Source organism: Oncorhynchus kisutch, linkage group LG21 (genome assembly GCF_002021735.2).
Source record: "Oncorhynchus kisutch isolate 150728-3 linkage group LG21, Okis_V2, whole genome shotgun sequence".
In the NCBI taxonomy this organism is placed as follows: Eukaryota; Metazoa; Chordata; class Actinopteri; order Salmoniformes; family Salmonidae; genus Oncorhynchus; species Oncorhynchus kisutch.
In genome coordinates, this window is record NC_034194.2 from 23,527,173 (window position 1) to 23,553,701 (window position 26,529).

General features: G+C 47.9%; 1 protein-coding gene across 2 annotated transcripts in view; it reads right to left on the reverse strand.

Annotated features, from left to right (window-relative positions):
* The window catches only part of rps6kc1 (ribosomal protein S6 kinase polypeptide 1), a 67,790-nt gene that overhangs the window by 9,234 nt on the left and 32,027 nt on the right, over positions 1–26,529 (reverse strand). For both annotated transcript variants that reach the window (XR_004204647.1, XM_031800257.1), the window contains exons 3-15: positions 21,407–21,527; positions 21,126–21,241; positions 20,590–20,683; positions 20,411–20,470; positions 19,872–20,303; positions 19,114–19,238; positions 18,875–18,973; positions 17,027–17,074; positions 16,046–16,178; positions 13,304–15,040; positions 12,329–12,418; positions 5,269–5,351; positions 2,182–2,277 (exon numbers count right to left, since the gene is read on the reverse strand). Coding sequence is in view for 1 of the 2 variants with exons in the window: in XM_031800257.1 (XP_031656117.1) it covers positions 2,182–2,277; positions 5,269–5,351; positions 12,329–12,418; positions 13,304–15,040; positions 16,046–16,178; positions 17,027–17,074; positions 18,875–18,973; positions 19,114–19,238; positions 19,872–20,303; positions 20,411–20,470; positions 20,590–20,683; positions 21,126–21,241; positions 21,407–21,527 (3,234 nt within the window). In the remaining variant the exon portion in view is untranslated. The remainder of the gene's footprint in view (positions 1–2,181; positions 2,278–5,268; positions 5,352–12,328; positions 12,419–13,303; positions 15,041–16,045; positions 16,179–17,026; positions 17,075–18,874; positions 18,974–19,113; positions 19,239–19,871; positions 20,304–20,410; positions 20,471–20,589; positions 20,684–21,125; positions 21,242–21,406; positions 21,528–26,529) is intronic.

Below are 26,529 nucleotides of genomic sequence, written 5' to 3' on the forward strand. Positions count from 1 at the left end.
ATGTGTGGTCCTTAAAACAAGTCAAAATGAGGCTCAGTAGTGTGTGTGTCCTCCATGTGCCTGTATGACCTCCCTACAACGCCTGGGCATGCTCCTGATGAGGTGGCGGATGGTCTCCCGAGGGATCTCCTCCCAGACCTGGACTAAAGCATCCGCCAACTCCTGGACAGTCTGTGGTGCAACGTGGCGTTGGTGGATGGAGCGAGACATGATGTCCCAGATGTTCTCAATTGGATTCAGGTTCGGGGAACGGGCGGGCCAGTCCATAGCATCAATGCCTTCGTCTTGCAGGAACTGCTGACAAACTCCAGCCACATGAGGTCTAGCATTGTTTTGCATTAGGAGGAACCCAGGGCCAACCACACCAGCATATGGTCTCACAAGGGGTCTGAGGATCTCATCTCGGTACATAATGGCAGTCAGGCTACCTCTGGCGAGCACATGGAGGGCTGTGCGGCCCCCCAAAGAAATGCCACCCCACACCATGACTGACCCACCGCCAAACCGGTCATGCTGGAGGATGTTGCAGGCAGCAGAACGTTCTCCACGGCGTCTCCAGACTCTGTCATGTCTGTCACATGTGCTCAGTGTGAACCTGCTTTCATCTGTGACGACAGTGACGAATTTGCCAATCTTGGTGTTCTCTGGCAAATGCCAAACGTCCTGCACGGTGTTGGGCTGTAAACACAACCCCCACCTGTGGACGTCGGGCCCTCATACCACCCTCATGGAGTCTGTTTCTGACCGTTTGAGCAGACACATACACATTTGTGGCCTGCTGGAGGTCATTTTGCAGGGCTCTGGCAGTGCCCCTCCTGCTCCTCCTTGCACAAAGGCAGAGGTAGCGGTCCTGCTGCTGGGTTGTTGCCCTCCTATGTCCTCCTCCACGTCTCCTGATGTACTGGCCTGTCTCCTGGTAGCGCCTCCATGCTCTGGACACTACGCTGACAGACACAGCAAACCTTCCTGCCACAGCTCGCATTGATGTGCCATCCTGGATGAGCTGCACTACCTGAGCCACTTGTGTGGGTTGTAGACTCCGTCTCATGCTACCACTAGAGTGAAAGCACCGCCAGCATTCAAAAGTGACCAAAACATCAGCCAGGAAGCATAGGAACTGAGAAGTGGTCTGTGGTCACCACCTGCAGAACCACTCCTTTATTGGGAGTGTCTTGCTAATTGCCTATAATTTCCACCTGTTGTCTATTCCATTTGCACAACAGCATGTGAAATTTATTGTCAATAAGTGTTGCTTCCTAAGTGGACAGTTTGATTTCACAGAAGTGTGATTTACTTGGAGTTACATTGTGTTGTTTAAGTGTTCCCTTTATTTTTTTGAGCAGTGTATATATATATTTTTTTTCTAATGATGAAAGTAGCCATTTTAGGCCCTTTTCAGACCGAAACATACCTCATACATCTTGGAGTATAATGACAGCAAGTTGTTGTCTGCATCATGTACGGTTCACAGATCATAAGGTCTTACAGAGGGCATATATAGGTCTGAAAAGGGCCTAAAATTGCCACTGTCATCATGATTTTCAAAAAAATAAAACGCATGAAAAGCATTTTATAAAAGCATTTTGTTAAAAGCATTACAGACATCCTTCCCAATGAAGTTTCTATGTGAGAATTGCCAGAACAACACGAGATACAAATATTTTCCGCTCCCATTGGTGTGAAATCGCACATCTGCCATGTATTCATCAGCTCACTCATTATAGCATCTATGCATTCATTAGATAATGTATTTGTGACATAAAGACAACAGTTTTAAAATGTGTGTAATGGCTGTTCTCCATGCCTATCATCACACCATAGGACATTCCATAGTAATCCATTATTAAACCCGGGCATGAGCCAATCAAAATGTCAGTCTGACTGTCATTAGATGGTGTCTTCTCAATTACGGGGTACCAATTGTGACTTTTTATTATAACACATCACACACGCTGTATTAGATAGATGGACAGGAGCCATATGAATGCTACCCAGTTTATATTAAACATCGGAATGAGGAATTAGCAAGGTAACTTTAGCCTAGTGCGAGCTACGTTAAATATAGGATGTATTTATACACAGTGCGAGAGGTCTGTGTTTACTTTAGTACATGAAGTACTCATCAGTACAGAGGAGAATAGAAGAGATGAGTAGTCAACCGGAGGAGGAGCCAGTACTGACCTCCACCAGTAGCGACATGGCCTCCTCAGATACAAACTCAGGGACGTTGAGGGCCGTGTGGCGACTGATACCAGCTGGGTGGCACTGCAGCAGAGACTGGGGAGGAAGAGAAACGCACATTATGCACATCAAAAACATGCACACACAATTACATGCATTCATTTGACACCCGGTCGGATCATATTATTCTAGCTCGGTGTCATTCAGACGTTGAAATGTTATCCAGCCTGGATCAACCTCCACGGTCTCAGATACACATCAGACAAACCACAGTTTATTTATCTGTTTCCGTCAGTACAAAAGCTGTTCATGTTTCGGCTACTGTCTGTGTGAAGCTGCCACAGAGGCAGACAGAGACAGACCCCCAGCCTGCGGAGGCCACTACAGGAGAAAAGCTGACTGGATAAACAGAAGACAAGAGAGAGGGAGAAAACACCTGAAATAATACTGATCATAGCAGAGATAATATCAGTGTGATTTCACTGGGCTGTTGCTCTTCCTTGTGACCTAATGGAAAAGGTTGTTTTTCACATGGGGAGAGGTTAGTGGAAGAGATGGAAGGGGGAACTCAGACAGACAGTTATTCTGTTGAAGTCACTATAAACATGCATTACAAAGGGAAACAGAGTCAGGCAGGTGGTAATGTAATTGGGTGTGTGTGCACCTACACCACAGGTAGTCGTAATTACTGTGTTACAACAAGCCCTTGAGATTTTACTTAAAAACCCAGCGCAGCCCAAATGTTGAAAAACACAAACCAAGTAAATACACTGAACAAAACTATGACCACAACAAGTGTTCGTCCCATGTTTTATGTACTGAAATAAAAGAGACCAGAAATTTTCCATGAGCACAAAGCTTATTTCTCAAATGTTGTGCACAAATTGCACACATTTGTTAACATCCCTGTTAGTGAGCATAATCCATCCACCTGACAGGTGTGGCATATCAATAAACGGATTAAACAGCATGATCATTACACAGGTGTACCTTGTGCTGGGTAAAATAAAAGGCCACCCTAAAATGTGCAATTGTGTCACACAACACAATGCCACAGATGTCTGAAGTTGAGGGGGCGTGCAATTGGCATGATGCCTGCAGGAATGTCCACCAGAGCTGTTGACAGATAATTTAATAAGAGAATTTGGCAGTACGTCCAACCCGGCCTCACAACCACAGACCCATCAGTGTATGGCGTCATGTGGGCGAGCGGTTTGCTGATGTGAATATAACCCCACTGCCCTCATGGGGCACTATGATATGGGCAGGCATAAGCTACGGACAATGAACACAATTGCATTTTATTGATGGCAGTTTGAATGCACAGAGATACCGTGATGAGATCCTGAGGCCCATTGTCGTGCCATTCATCCTCCACCATCACCTCATGTTTTAGCTTGATAATGCACGTCTCCATGTCACAAGGATCTGTACACAATTCCTGAAAACTGAAAAATGTCCTAGTTCTTCCATGGCCTGCATATTCACCAGACATGTCACCCATTGAGCATGTTCGGGATGCTCTGGATTGACGTGTACTACAGCGTGTTCCAGTTCCCGCCTATATCCAGCAACTTCGCACAACCATTGAAGAGGAGTGAGACTATGTTCCACAGGCCACAATAAAAACCTCTATGTGAAGGAGACGCGTGGCGCAGCATTAGGCAAATGGCTGAGTTGTTTTCTGATCTACCTTAATATATTTTTTACGGTATCTGTTACCAACAGATCTATATTCCCAGTCAAGGGAAATCCATAGATTAGGGCCTAATTAATTCATTTCAAAGGACTGATATCCTTATATGAACTGTAACTCTGTTGACTGTTATTTATATATTTTTTTCAGTATAAAATATTTGTATGTGTGCTTCCCTTTATACAGTCATTTGTGTGTGTATGTGTGCTTCCCTTTATACAGTCATTTGTGTGTGTGCTTATGTGAGATTAGCATGGAAAAACCCTGTTAGTTCATCAGTTAGATCGGTTGCTTTTTCCAACACATGCTGCAGGAGATATGGCTCAGATCCCAGCAACAGTCAAGATCGCCCTGGGCAAAATCTTATCCTGCAAGGATCAAGAGCTCCTGTGTGTGTGCGCAAGGATCAAGAGCGCCTGTGTGTGTGTGTGTGTGTGTGTGTGTGTGTGTGTGTGTGTGTGTGTGTGTGTGTGTGTGTGTGTAATATACCTCAACTAAAATCCTCAAAAGAGAAATCTGTGGGTTTGTTGAAGTTCTGCCAGTAAATGTATTCACAATGTTAAAACAAACTTACAACCTGGCTGTCCGTTTCATCTGTTTCATCTAGTGATGGGAACTAAAGATCGTTCAGATGAAACTACGCCACTGGCAGTCAGTTAGGATTTATTCAAATTTAAGGACAATTAAAAGTTTGAGGAGTGTTCTGGACCTGTCACGAGTGTGTCTGTGTTCTCGAAGACAGTGATATCTCCCTCCTCACCAGTCCTCATCTACCCCTGACCCAGGAACAGCCACAACAGTATATCATCAAGAGATCTGCTCTGTTCTCCCTCCTCTATACTGATCTAAGGTCAGTCAGCTCAGCCCAAGGAGTCCTGAGAGCTGGCTCGCTCTTCCATCCCAGCCCTGATCCAGGGACAGAGAGCCAGGAGAGGGCCCAGGGAGAGGTGACCCCCTGCCCCAGCAGATGGAGCCCAGGCTGGGGGAGAAAGTCACACCGCTGCCCCTGGCACCAGCCGAGAACCAGGGGGAGAGACGGGAGCCAAGACGCAACTACACACAGACACCTCCAAACACACAAACAACAGATACACGCAGGCATATATGTATGTATGCATGTATGTATACACACACACACACCCACATCCACCCTGGCACAGCTAGCCAGCCAGGGAGAGGAGGGAAGAGCCAAGATGCACCTACACACAGACACCACAAAACACCTTCCACACACACACCTGACAGAGATAGTCACATGTCCACCCTGGCACAGCGAGAGCGATGGCCAGCGAGAGCCAACATATACCACCACACAGATGTCTTCACTGCCCCCGCACACACACAGGCATCCATCTAACACACAGCAACACTGATGCCATTTGTCCTCTTACCTTGCCTATGAGCAGCTCAAACAAGATGGCTCCCAAACTCCACCAATCACACGCTGCAGTCTCCTCACTGATACCGCCCACCTCTACAACAAAGGAGAGAGAAGCGATAATATGACATGTAGCTGACAAAACATCAGGTCTGACTTGTGATTAGCGCAATTCCTTTAAATTCACTATCCCAAAATTAGAATACCACATAATAACACTATGAAATGACAACGACTTAATATTTTATTTAATTAACATATTACACACACACCATCCAGTGAGGAGCCAAATGTGTGTGTGTGTGTGTGTCTCGTAAAGGGGTGATTTGCATAATAAAAAAGCAGTCAAATTGAGGAAACCGTCTGTGCTGCAACTTCACACCATCTGCATGACCTGACCTCACACACACAAAAAATCGAAAAGCGCACACACACACACACCCTCAGAAACACACACACAAACCCTCAGAAACACACACACACACACACCCTCAGAAACACACACACACCCTCAGAAACACACACACACCCTCAGAAACACACACACACACCCTCAGAAACACACACACACACACCCTCAGAAACACACACACCCTCAGAAACACACACACCCTCAGAAACACACACACACACACACACACACCCTCAGAAACACACACACACCCTCAGAAACACACACACACCCTCAGAAACACACACACCCTCAGAAACACACACACCCTCAGAAACACACACACACCCTCAGAAACACACACACACCCTCAGAAACACACACACACCCTCAGAAACACACACACACACCCTCAGAAACACACACACACACCCTCAGAAACACACACACACACCCTCAGAAACACACACCCTCAGAAACACACACCCTCAGAACACACACACACACACACACACCCTCAGAAACACACACACACACACACACCCTCAGAAACACACACACACACACACACCCTCAGAAACACACACACACCCTCAGAAACACACACAAACACCCTCAGAAACACACAGAAACACCCTCAGAAACACACACACACACACACACACACACCCTCAGAAACACACACACACCCTCAGAAACACACACACACCCTCAGAAACACACACACACACCCTCAGAAACACACACACACACACACCCTCAGAAACACACACACCCTCAGAAACACACACACCCTCAGAAACACACACACACACACACACACACCCTCAGAAACACACACACACCCTCAGAAAACACACACACACCCTCAGAAACACACACACCCTCAGAAACACACACACACCCTCAGAAACACACACACACCCTCAGAAACACACCACACACCCTCAGAAACACACACACACCCTCAGAAACACACACACACCCTCAGAACACACACACACACCCCTCAGAAACACACACACACACCCTCAGAAACACACACACACACCCTCAGAAACACACACCCTCAGAAACACACACCCTCAGAACACACACACACACACACACACCCTCAGAAACACACACACACACACACACCCTCAGAAACACACACACACACACACACCCTCAGAAACCACACACACCCTCAGAAACACACACAAACACCCTCAGAAACACACAGAAACACCCTCAGAAACACACACACACACACACACACACACCCTCAGAAACACACACACACCCTCAGAAACACACACACACCCTCAGAAACACACACCACACACCCTCAGAAACACACACACACACACCCTCAGAAACACACACACCCTCAGAAACACACACACCCTCAGAAACACACACACACACACACACACACCCTCAGAAACACACACACACCCTCAGAAACACACACACCCTCAGAAACACACACACCCTCAGAAACACACACACCCTCACACACACACCCTCAGAAACACACACACACACCCTCAGAAACACACACACACACCCTCAGAAACACACACCCTCAGAAACACACACCCTCAGAAACACACACCCTCAGAAACACACACCCTCAGAAACACACACACACACACACCCTCAGAAACACACACACACACACCCTCAGAAACACACACACACCCTCAGAAACACACACACACCCTCAGAAACACACACAAACACCCTCAGAAACACACAGAAACACCCTCAGAAACACACACAAACACCCTCAGAAACACACACAAACACCCTCAGAAACACACACAAACACCCTCAGAAACACACACACACAGTACCAACCACAGACACAGAAATGCACACACTTCTCCAGTCCAGAGACACAATACATGATAATACACTTCCACTTAAAGCCTTCATCAACATTTCCCTCCTGCCCTCCATTTCATCCTCATGTTAGTTCCAGCTGCCTTGTATTAAACCTCACTGGTCTGTCGTCCCTATCTTCTATTGTTTTCAATTCAATGCTATTTTCCAGGCAGGTCTTCTGGAATTGCAAAAGCAAAACTAAACCAAATCCACAAACATTAAATTCCCACCTCCATACTGTATCTCTCTTGTTCGATTAGTCTTTCTGTTCTACTACTGAAGACAAACCTCCATGTTCCCCCTACCACTGTAAGACCCTGTCAAGGTGAACGTTGTGTCGGCCGTGCGTCCTTCCTCTAACACCACCTCCCTCTCGCCCCCCCCCCCCTCTCCCTCTTGTTCCATCTCTTCCTCCCTGGGCCCCCTGGCTCTCTCTCCCACAGAGGAGGTTAGGGGAGCAGGGACACACAGCCGGAGTGACAGGCAGGTCGGCTGGGGGGGCCACTGGTGCATGTGCCATTTGTGTGTGGTGTATGTGTGTGTCAGTGGTCTTGTCTGTGTGTTGGTGTGTGTTTGTGCGTGCGTTCCACTGGGCACCAGATGGCCCCTTGTGTCTCTCTCCACTCCTCTCTCCAGAGGGGGGCCTGGTAACCCTGGGGCCGGGGCCCAGGAGTCAGAGCATGTGTGCCCAGCGACCAGGCTCCTCAGCTGGGGAGGAGGAGAGACAAAGCTCCCTCTCCTCCAGGAGGCTCCAGGGGGTTCCCTTTCAGCCAAGGTTAGAGAGCCCCAGTTCGGGCTATGATACTCCTCGCTCTGGCCGCCCTTAAAGGAACATCCAGCCAGCACTCGCTCACATGCACTCTCTCTCTCACACACACACACACACACACACACACACACACACACACACACACACACACAACTGAGCAACCAGTCTTCAGGGCTCCCCATGACCACCGTTTTGACAGCCAAGGAGAAGAGATCGTCATTGAACAGACTAGTGATACCTGCGTGGGTATGAGCTTGGGGGGAGGATACTGGACACACACGTCTCACAGCAAGGTCAATTGTCATCACAATGGATTAATGTCTGAGGAGCTGCAGGGAGAAGACAGTGGAGCTGGCTACACTTACCACTCTGTTAGAGCAAGGCAGGAAGAGAGAGAGGGGAAAGAGTGGGTCACTAACAAAACCCACTCGTACAGTAAGCCTCCGTTTTACATGACTATAATACACACGAGTTCATTAGAAATGGCTCCTTTCCACCTTGTCTTTCTTATTTCATCTAAAGGGATGGGAGCCTCTGCTAATCTTTACAAAAAGAGTGAAGTCAAGGGAAGGCCAAGCCAGCTAAGAGACAGTGAGTGGAGCCACACAGTGTTCTCAGCCCAGGTGTGATGTCTAATGGCAGAATCGGAACACAACTTCCCTTTTCTCTACAGCAAAGGAGTTCCCTCTTCCTCGGTCAGTCGTTTAAGAAAAGCACTCTCTCCTCTCATCTCTTAGGGCCAGGAGGAACATTCTCTCTTCTCCTCTCTCTTCTCCACTTCCCCAAAACCAACCGACTGCCATTGTTCGAAGGGGAAGTGATGTAGGAGGAAGTGAAGAGAGGAGGACCGGAGAGTCTGGAGCTTCTCACGCTTCAGGTAGAAGCAGTTGACGTTAACCACATATGTACTTACTGTGGTGTTGAATACAATAGGGAGAAGGGGAATCTAAGGCCTATCTAAGTGAATCGGACATTAAGTGACAATGCGCATATTATTATCAACACCATTGTCACTAAATAACATGCTGTTAGTTTGATGGGGAGGAGGGATGTAAAAGAAAAAATATTATTTGGGGTGATTTGTTAAATAACAGAAAAGCACTCATGTTTACAGAATCAGTTCTAATCTCAGTTAGAGATAATAAACAACTAATAGATGAAAATAAAATAAATACTTTCCCAGTCCCCTCCTATGTTTTTGGGTGTGAGTGTGTTGAAAACATGTTGTCTCTCTCACTCCCTCTTGACACAAACACACACAGCGCCCTGTCACAGCAGGCACCCTGCAAGCTCTCTGGCAAACAATCATAAATCTGTCATCAGGAATGAACCATAGCTGGGACTGACCCTGTCTGGGTAAACAGCAACACATAAGGGGGTGGAGTAAGTACATCTGTGGGAGGGGGGGGGGGATTACAGAATGACATTGAGGTAGATAGAATGAAAGACAGAATGGAAAAAGAGCGTGAGATTGAAAGAGTGAAAAGTACGAGTTAAAGTGAGACTTAGAGAGAGAGCAAATGAGTGAGAGTGAAGGCTATAAAGCAGAGATAGAGAAGTCAGACAGACACTCACAGACATGGCATGAATCCCTCTGCTGGATCCTCATGGCTAATACACCTACCACATGCTGCCCAATGAACAGTGCTCAACCAGATGCGGAAGTAACCACCGACACACATAAACGAGATACACCTATTATGGACCTACAAGTCCATCTACGCAGAAGCTAATCGGTAGTCACCACACCCTTTTAAAATAATCCAATATCTTTCACAAATTAAAGTAGGACAGCGAACAGCTGACCTACACACTCCCTAACCTCTGCCTGCTTATTCCTCCCTCATCTGTCCTTAGTGCCTCTCCGGTTGACCTCTGGGGCTTGATCATTTGACATACACTGAGCATACAAAACATTTCTCTTTCCATGGCATAGACTGACCAGGTGAAAGCTATGATCCCTTATTGATGTCAGCTGTTAAATCCACTTCACTCAGTGTCTATGAAGGAGAGAAGATAGACTGAAGAAGGATTTTGAATCCTTGAGACAATTGACACATGGATTGTGTTTGTATGTGTGCCATTCAGAGCGGGAAAGTGCAAGACAAAAACGGAGTATGGTAGTAGGTGCCAGGTGCACTGGTTAGTGTCAAGAACTGCAACGCTGCTGGGTTTTTCACGCTCAACAGTTTCCTGTGTGTATCAAGAATGGTCCACCACCCAAAAGACATCCAGCCAACTTGACAACTGTGGGAAGCATTAAAGTCAACATGGGCCAGCATCCCTGTGGAAGGCTTGACACCTAGTAGGGTAAATGCACTGACGAATTGAGGCTGTTCTGAGGGCAAAGGGGGGCCAACTCAATATTTGAAAGGTGTTCTTAATTTTTGGTATACTCAGTGTATGTTCCTCGGTGTCGAGTTCCTATCTCCAATATAATGCCTTAACACACGGACAGTGTTCTGCTGCTCTGGACTGCCTGCCTGTCTGCCCGCACGCCTGTCTGTCTGCCCGCCCGCCTGTCTGCCTGTCTGGCTGGGGCTTCTGGAATATAACATGAGTGGAGAGAGATGGAGCTTTGCTTTCATACTTATTGCACTCTGTCATACATTTGGTTTGGTCAAGAAGGATTGGGAGGAGGGGGTGGGAGAGAGAACGTAAGTATATAAAAGTATATACATCTGTCATTTTTGCTTTAATCCAAAGCGACACACACAGTATCTTAACTATATGTGTCGCACGCCGTCTGGTGTTCCAGTACAGCGTCATGCGCCATCAGTGTTGCACGTACGTACGCACGCACACACAAGGTGCGGTAGAGTCTTGTGTGTAACAGCAGTGTGTTTAGTCAGCCTTTAAACAGCATGCCAGGGCTTCCACAGGCATGCTCAGGCCACAGGAGAGGTCAGTCACACCACGTCAACACAGGCTGGCGCCACACTACCCTCTACAGGACACCCCAGGAACTACATTCAGTTCCTAAATCTATACATTTTTTTCAGTCCATTTTAATCTGTTTAAAATATGTCAAAACTATAGAAGACAGTAATCGTGTGTCATCAATACTCACAGAAAAGTTTGGCCTTCTGTGCATATGTGACTAGGTTTAATTCTCTGGGAAATGTGTTGGTTTAAAACTGGTTCATGTTATGAGGCGGCAGGTAGCCTAGTGGTTAGAGTATTGGGCCAGTAACCGAAAGGCTGCTGGATCGAATCCCCGAGCTGACAAGGTAAAAATCTGTTGTTCTGCTCCTGAACATCCCACTGTTCCCTGGTAGGCCTTCATTGTAATTAGAATTTGTTCTTAACTGACTTGCCTAGAGGTTCAATTTAAAAAATGAAGAAATCACTGAATGAGAACCCTCAAGGCATGCACACCAAAACGATGTCCTCTAGTGTGTTATCTGTAGATCTACACGTATGAATGAATTGGCTCTACTGCCATTTAAACCTCACTTTCCCGAGGCCCCACATACATAGTGAACTGTTTACGTGGTCTTGCTCCTGTATGAATGAGGCCTTTGTGGGAGATGGGAGGGAGAGTGGCCTAGTTGTGTCTGCATAACATGAACCTCTACACAGCCTCACTACTAACCTACTGAGGCCTTCTGCTCTGGAAACACACACACACATTTTTGAACAATTGAGTACCACAGTATGAGTCATAAACCCCGAAATGGTTACAATAGTTTTTTTTGCCTCTGTGATTTCAGAACTACTTCATACAAGGTCTGTGTTTGTAGGCTTACCCTGGCGTGACGTTTTGACAAGTGCGCAAATCTCTCTCGGACAAGGTCACTTCAATCAATAATTAGCATAGCACATTTTTGTGAGTAAATTGAGCCCAATATATTGGTGAAAGTCATCTTGTCCGAGAGAATTACACGGCTATTAAAACGTCACGGCAAGCCTACACCAAACACACAAATGTATTTTTTCTGTCAAATTCACAATGTGAAAAATGAACGGCGGCAAAACCATTGGAACCATTTCCGTGGTTTTATGACGTGTCCACTGAGGCGGTGTGTGTCTCTCTCTCACCTGGTGCACTGTACATGTTGGTGATGGCCTCCCTGTCGTACGAGTCCTCCACGTCACTCCAGCTGCAGAAATACGTCAGCTCAACATGGCCTAGGAACGAAGGAGCGAGAGAGAGAAAAATGAGTCATGTCAACAAACCCAAAAAAGAACCCTTTCCAACTTCTCAACACGTACACACACACACATACACACGTCTCCAACTTCCAAAAACAGTGTTTGTGTCACCCTGACTCCCTCGCTCTCTCTGCACACAACAGTCCACTCAGCTGACCTCTAGAACACTTACACACCTCTTTACCTCCTCTCTCTCTCTAACAGAGCTATTCCAGCAGCACACGGCCCCAGTGATTACTCCTGTTTAGCTGCTAACGGCTACCAGTATCATTAGGACTAATGTTGCCATTAGCTAGCCGATGGCATCAGCCGGAGTTAACCAGACTGATGCACTACACTACTACTAGGCTGTTGATAGCACTTCAGAACAATAATTACACACAGAGGGGAACACAGGGAGACCAAAACAGCCACTCAGATAATTAGACAAGTGTCCATAACAAGGTACAGCGAGATGATGGCACTAGAAAGGGAAGGAGTAGAGATTCAAGCTTGGGTCGGTGTAAAACAAAGATAATGCTCTGGAGGGAGCTTCCAAACCACTGGTATCAGACAGATAGGCGTATGAGTGGCGTGTCCTATCTATATGAATATATCTGGCAGAACTTTAGTAGTTTAAGCTTTGAAGGAAAAGTGAAAGATAATGAAAATGATGAAATAGTGTGACAGTCTTAGTACTTTGTACATAACCTCTCCTAGTCGACAAGAGGAAATTAGATTGAGGCCTGCATATTTCTCCTAACGCATATAACTGGGTCTACACAACACGTATGATGGGCGTTCACTTTTGATGTATAAACGCTATATACAAACACCCATCACAAAGCCCTGTTGCTTCAGTAGAGCTGTGTGACCTCTGACCTTTGCTGTTGATGAGGATGTTGTTGGGGTTGAGGTCCTTACAGACGACGCCCTCCTGATGGAGTGAGTCCAAGGCAGAGACCATGTCCACCGCCCAGCACCTCACAAACTCCTCTGGAATCCTGGCCTGGGACGCTACAGCAGACAACTGGTCAAGCTCTGCAAACAGCCGAGACACATCCTTATCTGACTCTACCATGTCCTCCACACCAAACACACCAGCCTTACTGGCCTGGAACTGGGACTCAACGCCTAGTGCACTCTCTGCCCCAGAGCTGGCCCCTGTCCCATCCTGACCGCGGTTGGAGCCAGCTATCGTCCCGTCTGGGTTAAGAACCAAACTGTCAGGGTGTACCTGTGGGTTCAAAATGGCTTCTAATCTTTCAGGAAGTGAGCTAAGTGTGTCAGCGAATGGAATGTCTATGTTGGAGGAAGAGAGCGAGACTATAGACACAGCGCTGGCAGGGAGGAAGTCCTTATTCGGGAGTATGGAAGCTCCGGAAGCCATTTTGGCATCTTGTACGAAGGCCAGGCCACAGTCGTCCCACAGGGAGGCGCAGGGAGAGGAAGAGGTGGTGCGTTTGTTCCTCGAGGGGAGGGCCCGCCCCACAGCCAGCTCCTCCCCCTCCTCAAGCTCATGGTGGAGCTGCAGGACGTCCGGCTGGATCAACTTAGGGGAGGCTTTGGCCTCCTGGGCCAGACACACCCCTGAGGACACCAGCTCCTCCTGTAGGGCCTCCACTTCCCCAGTTACCCCCACCAACCCCTCCCCACCAATGACCCCAGGCAGGTTGACCAGGAGGTCAGGGGGTCGACCCTCGTCCTCCACCACTGCCTCTTTAAAGGAGATGACTGGTACCGACTCATTAGAGCCCTGGTCACTACCATCCAGACCCCACCGGTCAGACCCACCTCCATGACCTTTCACCTCCTCCACTAAGTCCGACAGGTCTGTGACTTCAGAGCCCAGGTCAGAGGTGGACAGGAAGGGGAGCGGCTTGGAAGGGTCTGGTTTGGGCCTCAGCTCGGCTGAGTCAGGACACCACGTCACCTCGCTAGCACTGTCCTTACTATCGATGCGGAAGAACTCCATGGGGGTGCGTTTGGACTGGTCCAACGAGAGGGGAACGGCGGGGGAGAGCAAGGGGCTGAACACCTCGCCGTGGTTCTGCCCGATGTCCTGGCAACGCCCGTTGTTGTGATCCACAGCCGTCTCAGTAAAGAAACGCAGCTCCTGGGCGCTGATTGGAGAGCAGAGGCTGTCGTTGCTAAGCAGTGAGCGAGTCCTGGAGGAAGTGGTTGTCGTGGTGACGGTGACATCCAGCGACGATGCTTCCTGTCCTCTCGACACACACACCTCTCCCTCCTTCTCCTCCTCTCCTAGAGCTTCTGGTTCTAACTTTTCTTGCTCGTACTCATTACAGAGATTCAGATAACTGTCGGTGCACTCCTCTAACTCAGAGGTCGCTCCAGAGTCCAACTGGGGCCTAAGGCGGTCAGCCAGCCCAGGAGGCAGAGCACTCTTCTGGGGGAGGACAAGAGAAGACTCCCCTTGCCTCTGGAGCACACATCCAGGCCCAGTCCCAGAGCTGCCAGAGTCCAAGCCCAGCTTGGGAGCAGCATGTTGGACAGAGTGGACTGCCGTGGTGTGGCTTTTCTGAATGAAGGGAATGTCGAAGCTGTCCTCCGGGCTGGAGTTACGCAGGAACTTCCCAATGTGAGACCATAGCTTCCCACCTGGACAGAGGGAGAGAGAGAGAGAAGAGACAAAGAGATGGGGAGAATTGAAACTTGTTTAATGATCAAAGTAAGAAGGTGGGTTGTACAAAAGGTAAATAGAAGGAAAAAACAACATGGTGAACATGGTGAAAACAGTTTAATTGTTTTGGGGACTCAATTACCTCAAGGGTCATGATAACATTTAGAAACTGTCCTTGGCAGGCAGAGACGAGCACACACTCCTCCCCAAACACACACACTCACTCTAACCCAGCTGTGGTGTGAGTGATTGTAGGACAGCATCTGTTGTGTATGATGAGACTGAATAGGGTGTATGCTGCGGGCGGTGATAATGATAGTAGGGCAGCACGATCACTTAGGAGGAAAAACAACCACATGTTGGACTGGAGAATGTCACTCAGGTCACTGCCTCCCTCTGTCTGCTCTCAACTACTTTGCTGGCTGTTTGTCTGCTCTTCCCATGTGGGACAGATTCGCTATACTGTAATGCACTAGTTTCAGCTGTGCTTTTCTTAGACTTGGATTGCATCTACCATTTGAAGCATCATATCATCATATCTAGTTTTCCAAATCAAATATTGCGCTAGCCAATCAAATATTTGAACTCCATATGAAAAACGCATTCATTTTCTAAATGATGGTAAATCAATAGGTGCATAACAAAAAAATAAAAAAATCCATTTGTCTTTTCGCAAGTTATACAAGTGTGAAGATAGCAGTTACTCTAACTGCTATCAGAGTCTGTCTCTTTCACACACGCACACACACACACACGTTGGTGAGTGGAAAATAAGGATGCCCAGGTGTTAGCATAGCTAATGAAGCGCAGCACCACCTGGTATTCAGAATAATGACCTGTGACATACACCCAACTCTATCAAACATCTGTCTACAACAAGGGTAGGCAGGCAGGCAGGGAGTGAGTGAAGGGAGGGAGATAAAGGAGAGAAGAGATATGAAAGATGGAGAGAGTGAGGGAGACTAAAGAAGTGTGTATCATACCCTCAGCGTAATGTAGCAGAAGAAACACAGTGTCCTCTGAGACAATGAACTTCCTCAGCCGCACCATGTGGGGCACAGAGTGAGGCATGATGGTCCGCTTGGGTCTCCCACAGTCACTGCTCTTCCTCAAGCCCTGAGGGAGGGAGGGAGCCATGAGGAGGGATGAAGGAGAAACATTGCATTGAGGTTGTGCAAACATTGCCCTGCCAACCCGACTCCCTGTGTCTGTATTCATTAAGACATATACAGTACATCTGAGTTATTCTAGACTTCAGTGCAGGAATGAGTGAGAGTGTGTGTGTGTGTTTGTCGTCTGTGCCTGTGGCGTGCTGTTCGATGGCATCTGGCACACGTCTCGCCCCAGAGCAGGAGAGCTGACAGGGACACGGCCATTAGAATCAATTACACAGGTCACACTCAGGGCACATGGTGACACTCACATACACACCGTTACACTCAGGGCACATGGTGACTCTCACATACACACCGTTACACTCAGGGCACATGGTGACTCTCACATACACACCGTTACACTCAGGGCACATGGTGACACTCACATACACACCGTTACACTCAGGGCACATGGTGACTCTCACATACACACCGTTACACTCAGGGCACATGGTGACTCTCACATACACACCGTTACACTCAGGGCACATGGTGACACTCACATACACACTGTTACAATCAGGGCACATGGTGACACTCACATACACACTGTTACAATCAGGGCACATGGTGACTCTCACATACACACCGTTACACTCAGGGCACATGGTGACTCTCACATACACACCGTTACACTCAGGGCACATGGTGACTCTCACATACACACCGTTACACTCAGGGCACATGGTGACTCTCACATACACACCGCTAGTCTTGATACATGGTGGCTTTCACACACACACAGCCAGCCTGAATACTAGGGACTGACACACACACTAGTAGGACTACTAATTCACCACATAGACTTACTTTCAAAATAAAGGTCTCCTGGGTTCTCTTGTCCATAACCAGTAGAACCTGAGGGGAAAGACAACATTCAAATCCAGAAATAACATTACAGTATCCCTCCATCTCATCCCTGTATCCCTCCATCTCATCCCTGTATCCCTCCCTCTCATCCCTGTATCCCTCCCTCTCATCCCTGTATCCCTCCATCTCATCCCTGCCTCCCTCCCTCCCTCTCATCCCTGCCTCCCTCCCTCCCTCTCATCCCTGCCTCCCTCCCTCCCTCTCATCCCTGCCTCCCTCCCTCCCTCTCATCCCTGCCTCCCTCCCTCCCTCTCATCCCTGCCTCCCTCCCTCCCTCTCATCCCTGCCTCCCTCCCTCCCTCTCATCCCTGCCTCCCTCCCTCCCTCTCATCCCTGCCTCCCTCCCTCCCTCTCATCCCTGCCTCCCTCCCTCCCTCTCATCCCTGCCTCCCTCCCTCCCTCTCATCCCTGCCTCCCTCCCTCCCTCTCATCCCTGCCTCCCTCCCTCCCTCTCATCCCTGCCTCCCTCCCTCCCTCCCTCTCATCCCTGCCTCCCTCCCTCCCTCTCATCCCTGCCTCCCTCCCTCCCTCTCATCCCTGCCTCCCTCCCTCTCATCCCTGCCTCCCTCCCTCTCATCCCTGCCTCCCTCCCTCTCATCCCTGTATCCCTCCCTCTCATCCCTGCCTCCCTCCATCTCATCCCTGCCTCCCTCCATCTCATCCCTGCCTCCCTCCATCTCATCCCTGCCTCCCTCCATCTCATCCCTGCCTCCCTCCATCTCATCCCTGTATCCCTCCCTCTCATCCATGCCTCCCTCCCTCTTAAATCATGTCTGTTTCACCTCCCTGCACCCCCCCCCTTCCTCTATCTTTCCTGACATCTTCATTTCTTTTCTCCTTCACTTCTCCTCCTCTCTCTGACATCTCCATTTCTCTCCTGCTCCCTCTCTCAGGGGAGAGCTGGAGCATATGTGGCGGGGTGTGTGTGTGTGTTTTATTCTCTGTGACCCTGGCTGGGCCCAAACAGGTGCAGGCTAAATGGATATGAATGGAGTTGTGAGTAAACAGAGTGAAAGTGCTAGCCAGGACGCTAATATAATTAACACACCAACATCAGGGACGGGGGAGAGGAGAGGAGGCGCAGGGGTGAGGAGCTCTCTCCATCTGTCCCCCTATCCCCAATTAAAAGTGAGAGAAGGAGGGAGGAGAAGGAGAAGAGCTGTGTATGTCATTGTCCATTAGGTGAAAAAAACAGTGCTGTTGTCTTTCTTTGGCCGCCATTTTTATATGCACAGAATAAGGGAGCAAATACCCGCAGGTGTTTAGTTGTGTTGCTGAGTTGTGTGCAAACATTGTATGGTTTTAGTTGTGTGTAGGGCCTCACTAATGTGTGTTACACTGTGTCCATTTGATATGTGTTTGGTTGTGTATAGTGCTGTGGCTCTGGCCTGTGCTGAGCTCCATTGATTCTGTGTTGTGCGATGTCCGCTCTGCCTGCCAAGTCATTTCATGCTCCAGTGCTGGAGTCACTTTGCCAGCAGCTGTTTGAGAGGACCAGTAACCTAAACTGACCTTGTGGCACCCCGACACACACACTGGTTTCCTTTCCTCGTCCCCTTTCCTTGATCCTAGCCGATTTTTAAAAAGACATGGATAGGTGAAAACAGGGTAACACAGTAGTCTTTCTACTTAGATCCAGGAAAGGAGATGAGGAAACCACTTAGAACCGATGATAATTGCCCACAGGATGCTTCTCTATAGTCTAAAGTGGCTTCCATTCCATCTGCACCAACCTAAAACAAACAGTCTATATGACTGCCCTTCAACCCATCCTTCCCCCAGAATGACCTTATCGATGACCCCCAGCACCATGTAGGCCCTGAGCTCCTCGGCTGGACTCTGCTGACCCCCTCTGCAGGTGGCGGTAGAGGATTGCGCCCCCATGGCCTGAGATAGATGGACATAAGATAGATTTTTATATAACCTTATACAAAGCCAGGCAAGTTATTGAGAAGAAATGTTGTCTTTTACAATAATGATTATACGGGTGCATCAGTGAGCAAATTAGATTGTTTGTAGCCACTGACCACGGTCTGTGTTGACCCTTGACCCATGCTGTTTCTCAGATGCTGATTGGATATCTGCTCAGCACGCATCAGATACTCAGCCGTCCTTCTCTTCACAGCCTCCCGCCTCGTAGGGCTGGGCTCGCCTGGAGAGAGAGGAGAGGGGGAAATGGAGGGAAGGAGAATTATGTAAGATACAAACACTTAGAACCAGCCAATTCAGATTGCAAAGTCAATCAATCAAATTGGAGCGGCAGGTAGCCTAGTGGTTAGAGCGTTGTAACCGAAATGTTGCAAAATTGAATCCCCAAGCTGACAAGGTAAAAATCTGTCGTTCTGCCCCTGAACAAGGCAGTTAACCCACTGTTCCTAGGCCGTCATTGAAAATAAGAATTTGTTCTTAACTGACTTGCTTAATTAAACAAAAGATTAAATTTAAATTTAAAAAATCACGTGCCGCATTTGCACCAAAACACCATTTCCCACCTAAACGGGCAGAACTCGTTTAGGTTTGTATGAGTACGAGCAAGAGCGAAGACAAGAAAGAAAGGGAGAGAGAAAACGAGAGTGTGTGAGAGGTATTGAGTAGTGTAGCAGTGTGTGTCTGGACTAAGAGCTGTAATTGACGTTTTAAGGGGTGTTGAGTTAATAACAGTCATTAGTGACAAATGGCTGGCCATCGCTTCCTCTCAACAGAACCCATTAACACAGCACAACAAACAAACAAACATATTGTCTCCTCAACAAAGTACCTAGTGTTTCCCTCTAGGGTACCTTACCTTGCACCCCTTGCAGAAGCAAATCCACCCCGCTCCTGTAGTAGGAGAACGCTGATTGGTAGTCCTGCTCCGTTTCCTTCTGCACGGCCAATCGGATGTGTTCACTAGCCCTGTCCAGGTAGTCTCTCTTGGTTTCCTTAGCGTTAGCGTTACCTCTCCTCAGACTGGAGGGGAACAGCGCTGTCCTGCTGGTTCGGCTGACCTCGGGGGCTGGGGAGCAGGGGGCTGGATTCGAGGTGTGCTGCTGATGGCGGTGCTGCTGGTAGTCATACAGGGGGGGCAGAGAGGGGCTGCTGTGGGTACTGGTGATGGTGCTGGAGCCTCCCAGTGGCTGGTTGGGCGAGCTACGGCCTGAGGCCATGCCATCGTCCAGCTCGGCCAAAGAGTCTATGTCTATGGCCAGGGAGGTCAGGTCACTGTCACTGGACGGACCTGGGGAGGGGACACATAGATAGACATCAGTCCAGACAACACACAAATACAGGAGGGTAGAGACACACACAGACAACGTATGTAGAAACACACAAAATTGTTTTTACCTCCATATTCAGACTGACTGGTAATGGTCAAATCATCTGCTCCACCGAGATCCCTCTGAACTGGGGAGAGAAACACACAGACACCAACAATGAGTGATACGAGGGTAGGTGTCCTTTTCCCTCAAATATGAGGTTAAACTAGGATGAAACTAATGAATACTCCTCAGGTCCCGCCCTACCTTCAGAGCCGCAGTCTGATAGGCTGTCAGCCAGGAAGTCCAAGAAGGGTTCAGCCGGTCCAATAAGCTCTGAGCCGTCGCTGACCTCCCCTCCCTGAAACACAACCAACAACCAATCAGAGAGGGAGCCAATTGGACAGTGAGCCTATGAGGAGTCAGGGACAGATGTTTATTAGCAACGTGATGCTAGGTGGACCAATACCTTGAAGGAGGTTTGTATGTGTGTGTTCATGTGTTTCAGTGCCGTGAAATGCCTTTTTTTCCAAGCTCTAACCACAACAATGCAGTAATCAATAACAATGTAATACTACAACTAACAAGGTAGAACAAAAACACACCAGATATAAAAATAAGAACACAAAAAAGTAAGCATACTATATACAGGGTCAGTTCCACTACCATGTGCAGGGATACTGGATCGATAGAAATAGATGTGTATAGGGGTAAGGTGACCACGCATCAGGGTATATGATAAACAGAGTAGCAGCAGCATATATGATGAGTGTGTGTGGTGTGGTGTGGTGTGGTGTGTGTACCTTGAAGAAGTCCTGGATGTGCTGGCTGCTGTAGAGGGCTGGGATGTTAGCAGAGAACTGGAGCAGATCTTCTGAGCACTGCCTCCTCTCCTCAATCACCGTCTCATCAAAACGTCCTACACACACACACACACTTATTACACTGTTTATTACACACATATCACACCATGTTATTACACTGTTTATTACACACGTCATGTAATATGTTATTACATATTTATAATATTACATATTTTACACACACACACACGTCAGATAATATGTTAATAGCGGCCCCTTACCAAACACTTTGGCCTTGGCGAAGGGTGGGAAGAGCTCTGATTGGCTGAAGAGATTCCTGTGTAGCTGCCAGAGGTCGTGATGAAGTTTCCGGAAATCACTGTACCTCTTCCACACCGTGATCTAGAGAGAGGGAGGGAGAGGGGGAAGGAGAGAGAGAGCAAGAAAAAGAGTAAGACTCAATATCACTACTCTAGGAACACACACAATGAAACCTTCACACACATTCACGAAATGAAACCTTGATACACATTCAAAATGAAACCTTCACACACATTCAAAATGAAACCTTCACACACATTCACAAAATGAAACCTTCACACACACATTCACAAAATGAAACCTTCACACACACATTCACAAAATGAAACCTTCACACACATTCACAAATGAAACCTTCACACACACACACACACAATGAAACCCCCACACACACACACACAATGAAACCCCCACACACACACACTGAAAGCTCCACACACACACACACTGAAAGCTCCACACACACACACACTGAAAGCTCCACACACACACACTGAAACCTCCACACACACACTGAAACCTCCACACACACACTGAAACCTCCACACACACACTGAAACCTCCACACACACACACACTGAAACCTCCACACACACACACACTGAAACCTCCACACACACACACACACTGAAACCTCCACACACACACACACACTGAAACCTCCACACACACACACACAATGAAACCTCCACACACACACACAATGAAACCTCCACACACACAATGAAACCTCCACACACACACACACAATGAAACATCCACACACAATGAAACCTCCACACACACACTGAAACCTCCACACACACACTGAAACCTCCACACACACACTGAAACCTCCACACACACACACACACTGAAACCTCCACACACACACTGAAACCTCCACACACACACACACACACACTGAAACCTCCACACACACACACACACACACTGAAACCTCCACACACACACACACACACTGAAACCTCCACACACACACACACACACACACACACTGAAACCTCCACACACACACACAATGAAACCTCCACACACACACAATGAAACCTCCACACACACACCTCCACACCCACAATGAAACCTTCACACACACAATTAAACCTCCACACACACACACACAATGAAACCTCCACACACACACTGAAACCTCCACACACACCACACTGAAACCTCCACACACACACACACACTGAAACCTCCACACACACACACACACACACTGAAACCTCCACACACACACACACACACACACACTGAAACCTCCACACACACACACACACTGAAACCTCCACACACACACACACACTGAAACCTCCACACACACACACACACACACTGAAACCTACACACACACACACTGAAACCTACACACACACACTGAAACCTCCACACACACACACACACACACACACACACTGAAACCTCCACACACACACACAATGAAATCTCCACACACACACACAATGAATCTCCACACACACACACACAATGAAATCTCCACACACCACACACACACACACACACACTGAAACCTCCACACACACACACACACACACACACAATGAAACCTCCACACACACACACACACAATGAAACCTCCACACACAATGAAACCTCCACACACACACACACACACAATGAAACCTCCACACACACACACACACACAATGAAACCTCCACACACACACACCACACACACAATGAAACCTCCACACACACACCACCCCACACACACACACACACCACACACACACCACACAATGAAACCACACACACACACACACACACACACAATGAAACCTCCACACACACACACACACAATGAAACCTGCACACACACACGATTGAAACCTCCACACACACACACACACACACGATGAAACCTCACACACACACACACACAATGAAACCTCCACACACACACACGATGAAATCTCCACACACACACACGATGAAACCTCCACACACACACACAATGAAACCTCCACACACACACACAATGAAACCTCCACACACACACACAATGAAACCTCCACACACACACACACAATGAAACCTCCACACACACACACACAATGAAACCTCCACACACACACAATGAAACCTCCACACACACACAATGAAACCTCCACACACACAATGAAACCTCCACACACACAATGAAACCTCCACACACACAATGAAACCTCCCACACACAAATGAAACCTCCACACACACAATGAAACCTGCCAGCAACCACACACACAATGAAACCTTCCAGCACACACACACACACACACAATGAAACCTCCACACACACACACAATGAGAACCTCCACACACACACAACAATGAAACCCTCCACACACACACACACACACACACACAATGAAACCTCCACACACACACACAATGAAAACCTCACACACACACACACAATGAACCTCCACACACACACACAATGAAACCTTCCACACACACACACACAATGAAACCTCCACACACGACAATGAAACCTCCACACACAACAATGAAACCTCCACATACACATGAAACCCTCCACCACACACACACACACACGATGACCCACACACACACACACGAATGAAACCTCCACACACACACACAAACGATGACAACCTCGCAACACATGAAACCTCCACACACACACACACAATGAAACCTCCACACACACACACAATGAAACCTCCACACACACACAATGAAACCTCCACACACACACAATGAAACCTCCACACACACACAATGAAACCTCCACACACACACAATGAAACCTCCACACACACACAATGAAACCTCCACACACACACAATGAAACCTCCAAACACACACACAATGAAACCTCCACACACACACAATGAAACCTCCACACACACACACAATGAAACCTCCACACACACACACAATGAAACCTCCACACACACACACAATGAAACCTCCACACACACACACAATGAAACCTCCACACACACACACAATGAAACCTCCACACACACACACACACATGAAACCTCCACACACACACACACAATGAAACCTCCACACACACACACAATGAAACCTCCACACACACACACACAATGAAACCTCCACACACACACACACACAATGAAACCTCCACACACACACAGACAATGAAACCTCCACACACACACAGACAATGAAACCTCCACACACAATGAAACCTCCACACACACAATGAAACCTCCACACACACACACAATGAAACCTCCACACACACACACAATGAAACCTCCACACACACACACAATGAAACCTCCACACACACACACACAATGAAACCTCCACACACACACACACAATGAAACCTCCACACACACACACACACATGAAACCTCCACACACACACACAATGAAACCTCCACACACACACACAATGAAACCTCCACACACACACACACAATGAAACCTCCACACACACACACACATGAAACCTCCACACACACACACACTGAAACCTCCACACACACACACACAATGAAACCACCACACACACACACACAATGAAACCTCCACACACACACACACAATGAAACCTCCACACACACAATGAAACCTCCACACACACACACACGATGAAACCTCCACACACACACACACACGATGAAACCTCCACACACACACACACACAATGAAACCTCCACACACACACACACACAATGAAACCTCCACACACACACACACACAATGAAACCTCCACACACACACACACACACACAATGAAACCTCCACACACACACACAATGAAACCTCCACACACACACACACAATGAAACCTCCACACACACACACACAATGAAACCTCCACACACACACACACAATGAAACCTCCACACACACACACACAATGAAACCTCCACACACACACACACACACAATGAAACCTCCACACACACACACACACACACACAATGAAACCTCCACACACACACACACACACACAATGAAACCTCCACACACACACACACACACACACAATGAAACCTCCCACACACACACACACACACACAATGGAAACCTCCACACACACACACACACACACAATGAAACCTCCACACACACACACACCCACACACACACACACAATGAAACCTCCACACACACAACCACAATGAAACCTCCACACCACACCACACAATGAAACCTCCACACACACACACAATGAAACCTTCCACACACCACACCACAATGAAACCTCCACACACACACACAATAAACCTCCACACACACCACAACAATGAAACCTCCACACACACACACACAATGAAACCTCCACACACACACACACAATGAAACCTCCACACACACACACACAATGAAACCTCCACACACACACACAATGAAACCTCCACACACACACACAGAAACCTCCACACACACACACACAATGAAACCTCCACACACACACACACACTGAAACCTCCACACACACACACACACACACACTGAAACCTCCACACACACACACACTGAAACCTCCACACACACACACACTGAAACCTCCACACACACACACACTGAAACCTCCACACACACACACAATGAAACCTCCACACACACACACAATGAAACCTCCACACACACACACATGAAACCTCCACACACACACACAATGAAACCTCCACACACACACACAATGAAACCTCCACACACACACACAATGAAACCTCCACACACACACACAATGAAACCTCCACACACACACACAATGAAACCTCCACACACACACACAATGAAACCTCCACACACACACAATGAAACCTCCACACACACACAATGAAACCTCCACACACACACAATGAAACCTCCACACACACACAATGAAACCTCCACACACACACAATGAAACCTCCACACACACACAATGAAACCTCCACACACACACAATGAAACCTCCACACACACACAATGAAACCTCCACACACACACAATGAAACCACACACACGATGAAACCTCCACACACACGATGAAACCCCACACACACACACAATGAAACCTCCACACACACACACACAATGAAACCTCCACACACACAATGAAACCTCCACACACACACA